General features: G+C 45.5%; 1 protein-coding gene across 4 annotated transcripts in view; it reads left to right on the top strand.

The window, feature by feature from the left end:
• mybpc1 (myosin binding protein C1) overlaps positions 1-12,636 on the top strand; it is a 132,520-nt gene that overhangs the window by 45,528 nt on the left and 74,356 nt on the right. For 3 of the 4 annotated variants that reach the window (XM_059978532.1, XM_059978531.1, XM_059978533.1), the window contains exons 6-9: positions 1,781-1,822; positions 5,459-5,563; positions 6,137-6,285; positions 12,233-12,350. In XM_059978532.1, the coding sequence (XP_059834515.1) occupies positions 1,781-1,822; positions 5,459-5,563; positions 6,137-6,285; positions 12,233-12,350 (414 nt within the window). The remainder of the gene's footprint in view (positions 1-1,780; positions 1,823-5,458; positions 5,564-6,136; positions 6,286-12,232; positions 12,351-12,636) is intronic. The other variant, XM_059978534.1, reaches the window with a different exon arrangement.

Genomic DNA, 12,636 nt, shown 5'->3' with positions numbered 1-12,636 from the left:
CCCAGGATGGAAGCACCTTCATCCTGAGTGTGGCACAGAAAAACATTCTCAAAATTATGAGTGGCATACACAGAGTAAACTCAGACTTTTCCTGCTGAGGTTAGGTGAGATCAGCACTAGAGGTCATAGGTTCAGGGTGAAAGGTGACAAGTTTAAAGGGACATGAGGGGAAATGTCTTCACTCAGAGGGTGGTGAGATAGTGGAATGAGCTGTCTGCAGAAGTGATGGCTGTGGGTTTGATTTCAAACCTTAAGAGAAAATTGGATAAGTACCTGGATGGTAGGGGTATGGAGGGCTATAGTTCAGGTGTGCATTGATTGGACTAGTCAGAATAATAGTTTTTTCATGGACTAGATGGGCAGAAGGGCCTGTTTCTGTGCTTTACTGTAGTGCTCAATGACTCAACAACCACTCTTCCTTCAGGAAAACAGGCAGAATTAAAACCAGGAAAGAAACCGAAGATGGATGTAATAATAATAATAATAAACTAGAAACAACCCAACACATTACAGAATCCTATAGCAGTTTAACTCAATCTGATTTCTTACACGGGCACAATCAAGTGGCAAATATTCACCAAAATCATGCTTTAAAATACAAAGTCAAAAAAAAAACCATGCCTCACTAGAAATACAAGCCTGATCCAGTATGAGTCAGAGTCCCACAAATCATATTACAACTGATCACTTATTACAGACAGAGCAATTGTTAACAACCATCTGGATGGAACGATCCAGGATAAACAAGGAAGAACAACTCACTGAATAGATACAGCCATTCCAAACTCATAACATACAGAAATCAAGCGAAGGACACTAAATATGCTGAATTAAGAGAAGAAGTTGAAAGACTTTGGAACATGGACGTGTATATATTGTCCCAGTAGCATTATCTACATCTGGTGTCATCCCAAAGTCACTACACAATAGTATTTCACAATTAGGGCTACACAGCAATATCTATGTAAATCTCCAGAAAGCCACAATAACTTGACTAGAATAGTCCGAAAGTTCCCAGCAATTGAGAAATGAGCTTGCTTGGCTTATCAAGCTCCTCAGGTTTTACCAGCTTGAGCTGAGAAAAAATAATAATAATAACTGTGTTTGAAAGTGCTTTACAATGAGGTAAAGAGCAAACATGAAAATAAAAGACAAAAAGCACGATTAAATAAATAAATGTTTTACTTTGATCAGCAGTTCAGTTTGCTTTTGAAACATCATGTTGGTGTTAGAGTTTATTGCTAGAGTTGCTAATATGCTTGTAACTGAATAGACCAGGAATCAACAGAAATGGAAAGACTTTGATAATCTGCTGAAATAAAAATAGCTGGATTGGACAACTGCTTTGTCAATGGTTCAACTGCGAGTGTGTACTGGGTCCTGATGGTGCAGCCTCCTCTATGTCAGTGGACTGGGTGACCGCTTCGTTGAGCACCTTCACTCCATCCATCACAAAACTTTCAACTCAACTTCCCATTCCCATAGAGCGTGCCGTTCATGGCTTCTTTGAGCATTTTTATGAATCAGTTTGTGGGTAGAATCAGTTGAGAGATGAACCTCAAGGTGGAGATTGATGTACAGAGCAAGCATAAAGTGTGGTGGGCATTCGGAGGGCGGAACTGTGTGGGAGGTGATGTGATCAAAGTTGTGTGTGTGTGTGTGTGTGTGTGTGTGTGTGTGTGTGTGTGTGTGTGTGTGTGTGTGTGTGTGTGTGTGTGTGTGTGTGTGTGTGTGTGGTGTCTGAGACATTAGTTTTGACCAGTTTCTGTTTCCAAAACAGAAGAGAAGCCTCCAGATTCTGCCACGGCGAGGAAGGACTCGGGTATGTCTGACACAGCATATCACTAGGCTGGCAGCCGAGATGGCAATACATCCTAGGGTTGATACTGATTAAATGACCACAGTTCCCATGGATCCAGCTCTGATATGGTGCATGCTGTTCACCTTGGAACCGCACTGTGGAGCACAGCAGAAGATGACTGGGACCCCACTTCTGCTTTCCATAGATACAGCTCTCTATGTGTCTCTCTTGTCCATTTGTCACTCCCCACAAAACTCCCTCCTGGCAATTATCCTTGCAAGTGTAACAAATGCTACACCTGCCCACTCACCTCTTCCCTCATCTCCACTCAGCGTCACAAACAGTCCTTCATGTGCAAGTCGGTCAGGGGGTTATCTACGGTGTCCGGTTATCCCAGTGTAGCCTCATTTACACTGGTGAGACTCAATGCAGACTGGGGACCACTTCGATGAGCACCTTCGCTCCGTCCATGGTAAAAGGCAGGATCTGCTAGTGACCAAGCATTTTAATTCCTATCCCCATTCCCATTCTGACCTGTCAGTCCAGGCCTTCTCTACGGCCGTGTCGAGTTCACTCTCGGGCTGGAACAGCAAAACCTCTTATTCCATTTGGGTAGCCTCCAACCTGACAACATGAACATTGATTTCTCCAACTTCTGCTCATTTTGACTCTTTCTGCTTCTCTCTTTTTCCATTCCCCATTCTGGCTCCCTTCTCACCCCTTCTCCTCTGTACCCACCACCTCCCTGTAGTGCCTTCCCTTTCTTCCATGGACCTCTCTACTCTGTCAGATTCCTTCTTCTTCACCCCTTGATTTCTTCCCCCCTCCCCATCCCATTTCCTCATATCATCCCCCTTCCCCAGCCACCTACCTTCCCCCTTACCTGGTCTCACTATCACCTGCCTACCCACCTTCCCACCCACCTGGTCTCACTATCACCTGCCCACCCACCTTCCCCCTCACCTGGTCTCACTATCACCTGCCCACCCACCTTTCCCCTCACCTGGTCTCACTATCACCTGCCAGCTTGTTCTCCTTCCCCCCCAACCCACCTCCTTATTCTGTCTTCTTCCCTCTTCCTTTCCAGTCCTGATGAAGGGTCTCAGCCCAATACATTGACAGTTTATTCCCCTCCATAGATGCTGCCTGACCTGATATGTTCTCCAGCATTTTGTGTGCATTGCTCCGGAACCTGGAATATCTTTACTAAGGCAGTGAATACTCTGAGGCTTCCAGGGACTCCCAACCTGGGGCCCACAGACCCTTGTTTCATGGTATTGGTCCATGGCATAAAAAATGTTTGGAAACCCTGCTCGGAGCTGAAGCAGCTCACGGTGTGTGACAAGGCCAGTCGAACCTCCCTCTTATGTTCACGGTCATTCCACCAACACTGAAGTAACAGTTATCCAAACTATCCGGCATCCAGAAACCACACAATGGATAAAAAACACAAATCCTTCTTTAAAAGGATGAGCCAGGCAGATGAACATATTCTCGTTAAGAATTGATTCCATCTAGGTAGTTTTATAATGATCTTAAGACACACTGAAGTTTCTAAGCCTTCTGAAACTGTTGGGGAATGTGGAGGAAGCTTGAACCAGATGCAGAGCAGAAGCAAAGGTTTAGCAGAGAGTGATCACTTTAATAATAAACTTCCACAAGGGGCCACAGCACGAGAGGACAGATACTTAACTCAACCAGGCAAAAAAGGTAACTGAAGGCGAGAAGCAACTGCTTGAGGCTAGCTGGTTCGATGAATGAACACGGATTGTGAATGAGAGCTGGGTTTAAATAAGCTGCAGGCAATGAGTTGGTATTGAGAGGAGGTGAGGACTGGGAGATTCCTGTCTGTGCAGGCCTGACAGAAACCTCATGCCATTTTTTGTCTTGTGCCATAACCTCCTGCTGGCTGAACATTGAAGAGAGAACAGTTCAGCACAGTCTGTACCAAGCAGGGTGACAACTTAAACATGCTGTTTGCCCACACACGTCCATACCCCTCTATTCTCTGTCTGGCATGAATCTGTCTAAATGCCCCTTAAACATCTCTGTTGTATCTGAACCCACCACAGTCCAGGCTTTTGCCATTTACTATGTTTTAAAAAACCTCATAAATCTCCTTAAAACTATTCCCCTCTCATCTTCAAACTATGTTCTTTAATACTTATTATTCCTAACTTGGGACAGAAGTTCCTGGTCACCTGTCCTATCTATAACTTGTCTTTTACAAGCTTTGGTCAGGTCTCCTCTCTGACCTGTGCCTTGTCATAGTCTAGAATTATACACCATGGAAATGGGCCCTTAGGCCCAATTCGCCTATGCTGACCCAGATGCCTTTCTCAGCTGACCTCATTTGGTCCATATCCACTAACCCTTTCCTATCCGTGAACTGGTCCAGACAGCCAATGTACAAAAGAAGGCAAATTGTGCAAATATAAATGCTAAGAATGTGAGTGGGAGAGTCCTTGAAAGTGAGTCCATAAGCTATAGAATCAGTTCAGAGTTTGGTGAGTGAAGTGATCCATACTGGATCAGTTGCAGGGTAATAATTGTTCCTGAACCTGGTGGTGTGGGACCTCAGGCTCCTGTACCTCCATCCTGATGGTAGAAGTGAGAAGAGGGCATGGCCTTTCTGGAGTGGGTCTTTAGTGATGTCACACCACACGACCAGAATCATCTCCAACCAACACCGATCACAGCTCTTGGTAGTGGTAAAACACTCGGAAATTCATCGCAGGCAGGACATTCAGATCTCCAAGTGCATTCTACCGCTCAACAGCAACTGCTCTCTCACCCAACACACAAACCACCAACCTCCAGCTGGTCCTAACCCCTATCTCCATGTGACCTTGAATCATCGCTTCCCTCTACTGACCCCAGCCTCCCAGGGAGCCACATCAACTCTGGAAAATCATAAGGCATAGGAGCAGAGTTGGGCCATTCGGTCCATTGAGTCTGCTCCAGCATTCCATCATGGCTGATTGACTAGCCCTTCCAACCCCGTTCTCCTGTCTTCTGCTCGTAGCCTTCAATGCCCTGATTAATCAAGAACCCATCCCAATGACTTGGCCTCCACAACATCTGTGGCAAAGAATTCCACAGATACACCACCCTCTGACTAAAGAAATTCCTCCTCATCTCGGCTGTAAATGGATGTCCCTCTATTCTGAGGCTGTGCCTTCTGGTCTCAGACTCTCCCACTATTGGAAGCATCCTCTCCGTGTCCACTCTATCTAGGCCTTCCAAGATTTTATACCCACCACACTCCGGAAAAGTGTCACCCCCAGGTGTCCCTTAAATCTACCTCAGGGAAAACGTTTCTGCTTTGGAAGAGAGCCTTCACTAGTTTTCTGCAGAGGGATGCATTGCTGCCTGCGGTGACAGTCACTGAGTGATTGCTCGTGTGTGAACTCACAAGCCGTTTGTCTTATTCCATCCAGGTCGGTGTCATGGTAACACGAAGTGGTCCGTCCTCATTCTCATTCCTGTCATTCTCCATAACCAACATTACTGTGACTGATTCTATCCCATTGCTAACCTATGTTTTAACAGCGCAAGCGAAGGAGCTCGGAAAGGAGAGTATGAAATGAACAGGAGGCGATATTTCAGGATCATTGCAGGGATGGTAACTCATTTTCCTTTACCTCCTGACTGCAGTGTGGTCCTCTGGAGAAGGGTCGACAGAGGAGGCCGAGAAACTGGACGATACCAATCGCTCAACTCTGTTTATTGAGAAGCCACAGAGTGGGACTGTCGCTGTGGGTGAGTTTCCAGTGCCAGCCCCAGGAATCTCCTTCGGTCCTTTAGCTGGCTGGAATGGTTGCAGGTGACACTAAAATAGGTGGTAGAGTGGACAGTGAGGAAGGTCACCAAAAATGGGCATCACAGGAGCGCAGTGGTTAGGTCAATACTGGTGTCCACTGTAAGGAGTCTCTGTACGTTCTCCCATGGAATGCTTGGATTTTCTCTAAGTGCTCGGATTTCATCCCACAGTCCGAAGACATACCAGGTAGGTTAATTGGTCATTGTAAGTTGTCCCGTGATTAGGTTAGCGTTAAATGGGGGTTGTTGGGGGTTGCAGGGGTGACATGGTTCAAAAGGCCAGACTGTATCTCTAAGTAAATAAATAACTAAAGAAACTGAATTCCAGGAGGGTCTTGATTGGCTGAAGAAGTGAGCTGAGCAAAAGCAGTTTCATTCATATAAGCATGAGGTGTTGAATTTGGAAACGCAGACACAGGTTGAACTTTCATCTGAATGACAGGGGCCCTGCGGAGTCCCTGTTCTTCCTTTTTATACTCCAGTGATAAGATGTGTGAAACTTTCTCTTTGAAGGTGGCGACATCACCTTCGTGGCGAAGGTAGAAGCCAAGGATCTACTGCGCAAGCCAAACGCCAAGTGGTTCAAGGGCAAATGGCTGGACCTTGCCAGTAAGGCAGGCAAACACCTTCAACTGAAAGAAACCTTCGACAGAATCACCAGGGTAAGATGAATGTCCACTTGTCTGCTTGGTTTCTGTTTCTCTTGATGCTTTTGTAAAGAGGAGCTCCTGCTTAGGGAAACACACAGGATGCTGGAGGAACGCAACGGGTCGGTCAGCGTCTATGGAGAAGAGTGCTGTCAGTGCTGAGCTGGCTCCGTTCCTTTGATCTGCAGCATTCGGATTCCCGAGTTGGCTCCGTGACTGTAGACTCCCAGTTGGGGATTCTGCAATTCATGTTCTGTAGCTGTTTACTGTCACAGTGTTCGCACACATTTATTCTTTTTTCCGCACATTGAACGTCTGATGGTCTTTGTGGTGTGGTGTGGGGGGGTTTTCGTGGATTCTATTGCACATATTTCTTTGTTTTGTGGCTACTGGCAAAGAGATGAAACTCAAGGTTGTCCATGGTATAAATACTTCGATAATAAATGCACTTTGATCTTTGAACTTTAAGCAATTGATGTTTCAGGCCAAGACCCTTCAACAGGATGCTTTCAAGCCGCTTATCTTCTGCCCAATGGGACAGGGGAGAAGAGAAAATGGCGCGGGTGGATAGGGTCTGGGATTATCCTGGGTGCTTTACTGAGGAGGGAAGGCTACTTTCCGCAGTGTGCCGAGCAGCATCCACCACACTCTGGACCTTTGCTGTGGCTCTCTGCAAAATGCAACAAGAGGGAGCAGAGACTGGTAATGCCAACGTCCAACCCTTTGCAAGCAAATGGCTCAACAAAGAAGTCTCAGATTCAGTCCAGTCCTGACGAAGGGTCTTGGCCCAAAACAGAGACTGCTTATTCCCCTCCATAGATGCTGCCTGACCTGCCGAGCTTTTTAAAATGGAGTTATTTTTATTTTTATTTAGAGATACTGTGTGGAACAGACCCTTCTGGCCCCAAGATCCACACTGTCCAAAACCCCTGATTTAACCCTAGCCTAATGACAGGACAATTTATTAGTGACTAATTAATCTACTAACCGGTACTTCTTTGGACAGTGGAAGGAAGCTGGAGAACTTGGAGGAAGCAGATGTGCTGACAGGAAGAATGTTCAAACTTTCTGACAGGGGACACTGGAATTAACTCTGATGCCCTGAGCTGTAATAGTGTCGCACTAACCACTACGCTACCGAGTTCTTCCAGCATTTTGTGTGTGGATTTCCAGCACCTGCAGAATACCTTGTGTTTAAGATGCCAGCCATCCTTCCCATTCCTGGAGCAGAGTTCAGATCTTCCAGTGTTTATTCTGTTGCTCTATTCTCCAAATAACCACCAACGGACACAGAATACCTTGCGTTTAAGATGCCAGCCATCCTTCCCATTCCTAGAGCAGAGTTCAGATCTTCCAGTGTTTATTCTGCTGCTCTATTCTCCAAATAACCACCAACGGACACATGCCAGGGTAAATTATTCTCAGCTGTGAGCCACGGGCCATGAAAGGAACTTGGGATTTATATAACCAAGTGAATAAGTGCTGTCATATGGGACTATTTTTAAGTTGGTTTTGTCCTGGTATCACAGTCTGCATTCCACATTCCATCCTGATACTTCCAAATGCATTTAGGAGTTTTTGTAGAATCTTTTTCTGTTTTGGTTCCTTCACTCCATGAGTTTTAATTTGGAAAGAATGTCCACTGATCGTCAGGACTGGTCACTGTTCCAATGGTTTCCCTGACCTCAGCTTGGTGAGACCTGTCTCAGTGCTGATCTTGGGTCTGCTGGGCTGGTTCCTTATGAATAAATGTGCCAGTTTCCAAATTCCACCAGCATTCCTCGCAAGTTTCAGGAAAAGTGGAACAGCTTCTTGCCCTCTTGCCATACTTTGTATGTTATATAACTCTTCTTTCTTTATGGCAGTTGAACATTGTTTTTTGTTGCATGTCAGCCCTGAGCAACACAGCACAACAAATTCACAATTCAGGATTCAAGGCTATTTATTGTCATTCCCCAGTACACCAGGGGAAAGGAGAACAAAGTAAATGATTGTTACTCCGGATCTGATGCAGCATAAAAAACACAAGCATAAAGAGCTAAAAGCGCAATAAATATAAAAGCAATCCTATAAAAGCACAATGTACGAGTAATTGTTATATATGTGGACTGACTTAGGCACTGGGCCAGATTGAAAAGGTCAGGGTGTCAGGTCCTGAGGCGAGGTTGGGCTGGTTCCGCTCGCTGCTCCACTCTATGCTGTACGCAGGGTCTGCGGACTATCGGTATTGGCTTGCGTTTATTATTTGCATAATTTGTTTTCTTCTCTGCACAGCGGGTGTTTGACGGTCATCTTTTTACGGGTTCTTTTGGGTTTCTTTGTTTAGCGGCTGCCTGTGAGGAGACAAATCACAAGGTTGTATAATGTATACATACTTTGACAATAAACGTACTTTGAACTTTGATTGCATGTACGTAAAGTGACGCCAGATGAAGAGTATGTAGTGGTGGTTGTGGGTGTGGAGGGATGGTTTATTGGGTGGAGGTGTTGATCAGCCTTGCTGCTGCGGGATAGGATCTGTTTTTGAGCCTGATAGTTGTGGCATGGATGTTACATAGCCTCCTCCCTGATGGGAGTGGGACAAACTGTCCATGAGCAGGGTGGGTGGGATCCTTCATGAGGTTACTGGCCCTTTTCCAGCACCTTTCCATATATATACTCCATGGCGTCTTTATTAGGTGCTCCTGTACACCTGCTTATTAATGCAAATGGCTAATCAGCCAATCGTGTGCTAGCAACTCAATGCATTAAAGCATGCAGACATGATCAAGAGGTTCATTTGTTGTTCAGACCAAAAATCAGAATGGGGAAGAAATGTGATCTAAGTGACTTTGGCTGTGGAAAGGTTGTTGGGACCAAACAGGGTGGTTTGAGTATCTCAGAAACTGCTGATCTCCTGGGGCTTTCACAACAGTCTCAGGAGCTCACAGAGAATGATAAAAAAACACAAACAAAAACAATCCAGCGAGAGGCAAGTCTGTAGGCAAAAATGCCCTGTGGGCTGTATCAAAGGTGTGGATGAATCAGCACACAGGAGGGAGATTGGACATTTCGCTGACTGATGTAAAGATAACAACCTCTCACTCCGTCAATAAGACCAAGGAGCTGATTGTAGACTTGAGGAGAGGGAATCCAGAGATCCATGATAGGTCATAAGTGGAGAGTCAGTAACTTTAAATCCACTCCCTCAGAAGACCTGTCCTGGACCCATCATTTAAATATTATTGTGAAGAAAGCACAACAGCACCTCTACTTCCTCAAGAGTCTGCGGGGGATTCAGCACGTCAATGAAAACCTAGGCGTGTGGTGGAAAGTGTGCTGACTGGCTGCAGTACGGCCTGCTTTGAGAACACCACTGTGTTTGAGCAGGAAACCCTACAAAAGGTAGTGGATTCGACCCAGTACAACACGGGTAAAACCTTCCCAACCACTGAGCGTTACTGGAGAAGAACAGCATCCATCATCAAAGATCCTCACCACCCAGGCCACGTTCTTTTCTCACTGCTGTTGCCATCAGGTAGAAGCTACAAAAGCCTCAGGACTTGCTCCATCAGGTTCAAGAACAGTTACTACCCCTCAGCTATCAGGCTTTTGAACAATAAGGGGATAGCTACACTCAGTTAAGGACTCGGTTATCTTGTTATTTCATGCTTGTAGTTCATTGCTATTTATTTATCTCTGCATTTGCACAGTTTGTTTGAAGTTAACGGTTCCTGATGTTTACAGTTCACAGTTACTGTGCTATAGGTTTGCTGAGAAAGCCCACAGAAAAAGAATCTCAGGGTTGTATGTGGTGACGTGCATCTACTCATAATAAATTTTACTGTGAACTTTTGAATTTTTGGACTTTGAGCATCTCTGAATGACTTTGAGCATCTATCGAACCTTGAAGTGAATGGGCTACAGCAGCAGAAGACTGTGAGCACACACTCAGTGATCATGCAGAGGAGGTGTGTTAGAAAGTGGCCACTGACTGTGTCCTCGAAGGCCTGTGTCGCTGATGTGTTTATCAGTTTTAACTACCCATGTAGAGCCCTCCCCTGCGTCGCAGTGCAGATATCTGTCGATGTATATGGTGAATAAAGACAATCCATGCCACGTTCAAGTTCAAATTCGAGTTTTATTGTCCTTTAACCATACATGAATACAGCCAAACGAAACAACGTTACTCCGGGCCAGGGTGCAAAACACAGTACCGACACTCACACACAGCACAAGGCTGTGTGATAGCGGTAATCACAGCCAGAGAAATACATAATATAGCCCAGGTCCCTGAGTGTCATGTGCTGTGAACTGGTGGTGCGTGAGTTTTATTGGCAAGAACATATAGTTCCCAGTAGTTGGCAGACAAACGCATGCAGGCAGGCAATCCAGCTTTCCTTCCACCAAGGGAACACTGGAGGGTGGCACCAACGAGAGGGTCAGCCACGCCACACCACCTCTGCGTCCGTGCCGGATTGCACACAGTTCAAAGTAAATTTATTATTGAAGTACAAATATGTTGCTATACAAGCCTGAGGTTCATTCGTTTGCTGCACAAGGACAATGAGGCACAGGTGTAATGAAAAACCAGCATCCAGCTATCAGACACACAGTGTCGACTGTACATACATAAAAATTACCCCATACAGTGAGGAAGGAAAATACTGAGCTGCTGAGTTTGAAATGGCTCAGTCCCCAGTTCAATCCCTGGTTTCGGCACATACTTTAGGGTGGCAAGGTAGAGTAGTGGTTAGTGCAATGCTTTACTGCGACCCAGGTTCAATTCCCACCGCTGTCAGTAAGGAGTCTGCATGTTCTCCCTGTGAATGTGTGGATTTCCTCCGGGTGCTCCGGTTTCCTCCCACAGTCCGGAGATGTAAGGGTTAGTAGGTTTGTTGGTCACATGGGTGTAATGGGAGGTGCGGGCTCATTGCGCTGGGAGGGCCTGTTACTGCGCTGTATCTCAGAATTGGGTTTCATACCACCGGCCTATGTCATGAAATTTTTTGTTATGCAGCAACAGTACAAATTCAAACGTAATAATAATAATCATAATTTACAATAAAGTTAACTTAAATAAGTATTGCCAAAAGGGAAAAAGAAAGTAGTGGGGTGGTGTTCATGGATTCGATGTCCATTCAGAAATCAGATGGCAGAGGGGAAGAAGCTGTTCCTGAAACCTTGAGTGTGTGTATTCAGGCTGCTGTACCTCCTTCCCAATGGTAACAACGAGAAGAGGGCATGTCTTGTGTGATGGGGGTCTGTAATGATGGATGCTGCCTGTGGTGAACTACATATACCTGTCTGGACACGCCCACCCCCCCCCCCCCCCCCCACCGCCGACTGCTCCTGCGGCTCCTCCCACAGACCCCGGTATAAAGGCGATTGGGGCCTGAGCCCTGCCCTCAGTCTCCAGGATGTAGCATGGTGGTCAATTGCTGTTTGTTCTTTCTTCCAGTCAATAAAAGCCTATATCTCGCCTCACATCTCAGAGAGTTATTGATGGTGCATCACCACCTTCCTGAGGCATCGACTTTTGAAGGTGTCCTCAATGCTGGTGAGCCTGGTTCCCATGGTGGAGCTAACTGAGGTTGCAACTTTTTTCAACTTTTTCCAGTCCTGAGCAGTGCCCCCTCCATACAGGTGGAAACTTAATAAATAAACACATCCATGGTAGTGCAAGAGTTGATCTGTAATGTTCCGTTGTTGAGGAAGAGTTAGGGTTGTGTCAGTCGATTCAATAACCTGATGGTTGAAAGGAAGTAGTTGTTCCTGAGCCTGGTGATGTGGGGCCTCAGGGTTCTGTACCTCCTGCCTGATGGTAGGTGTGAGAAGGTGGCCTGGTCTGGATAGTGGGGGTCTTTCTGAGGCATTGCCTCTCTGAGCTACTTTCACCTGCTTTCTGTGCTTTCACGTCCCACTGTGAGCAAACCTCTCACCCTCCCATTGTACAAAAAAATCTTCTTTTCTTTAATTACAGATTCACACTTTTGAAATGCAAATTATCAAAGCGAAGGAGAACTATGCTGGAAATTATCGCTGTGAGGTGACCTGGAAGGACAAGTTTGACAGCTGTACCTTTGACCTGGAAGTCAAAGGTGAGGAAATTTATCGTAAAATTCCATTTACAGGTGTAAACTCTTTAGTCAGCTCCTTTTTGTTGAGTTTTCTAACTTCAAAACATTAAGTTAATTCAAAGGAATATGTGTGGAGTCCAAAATACGTATAACTTGGCCTTTGCTTTAAGTATAGTACGCACGTATCACGTGGTATTGTGATGATGTATGCAATTCACTTATTCATACATATAATGCGTAATGAATTACTTAAATGGAGAAGAATATATTACTCCAGTAGTATTGAAATATTAAATACACAGCACTA

Source organism: Hypanus sabinus, chromosome 8, assembly GCF_030144855.1.
Source record: "Hypanus sabinus isolate sHypSab1 chromosome 8, sHypSab1.hap1, whole genome shotgun sequence".
NCBI classification, from domain to species: Eukaryota; Metazoa; Chordata; class Chondrichthyes; order Myliobatiformes; family Dasyatidae; genus Hypanus; species Hypanus sabinus.
This window is presented reverse-complemented; position numbering and strand designations above follow the sequence as displayed.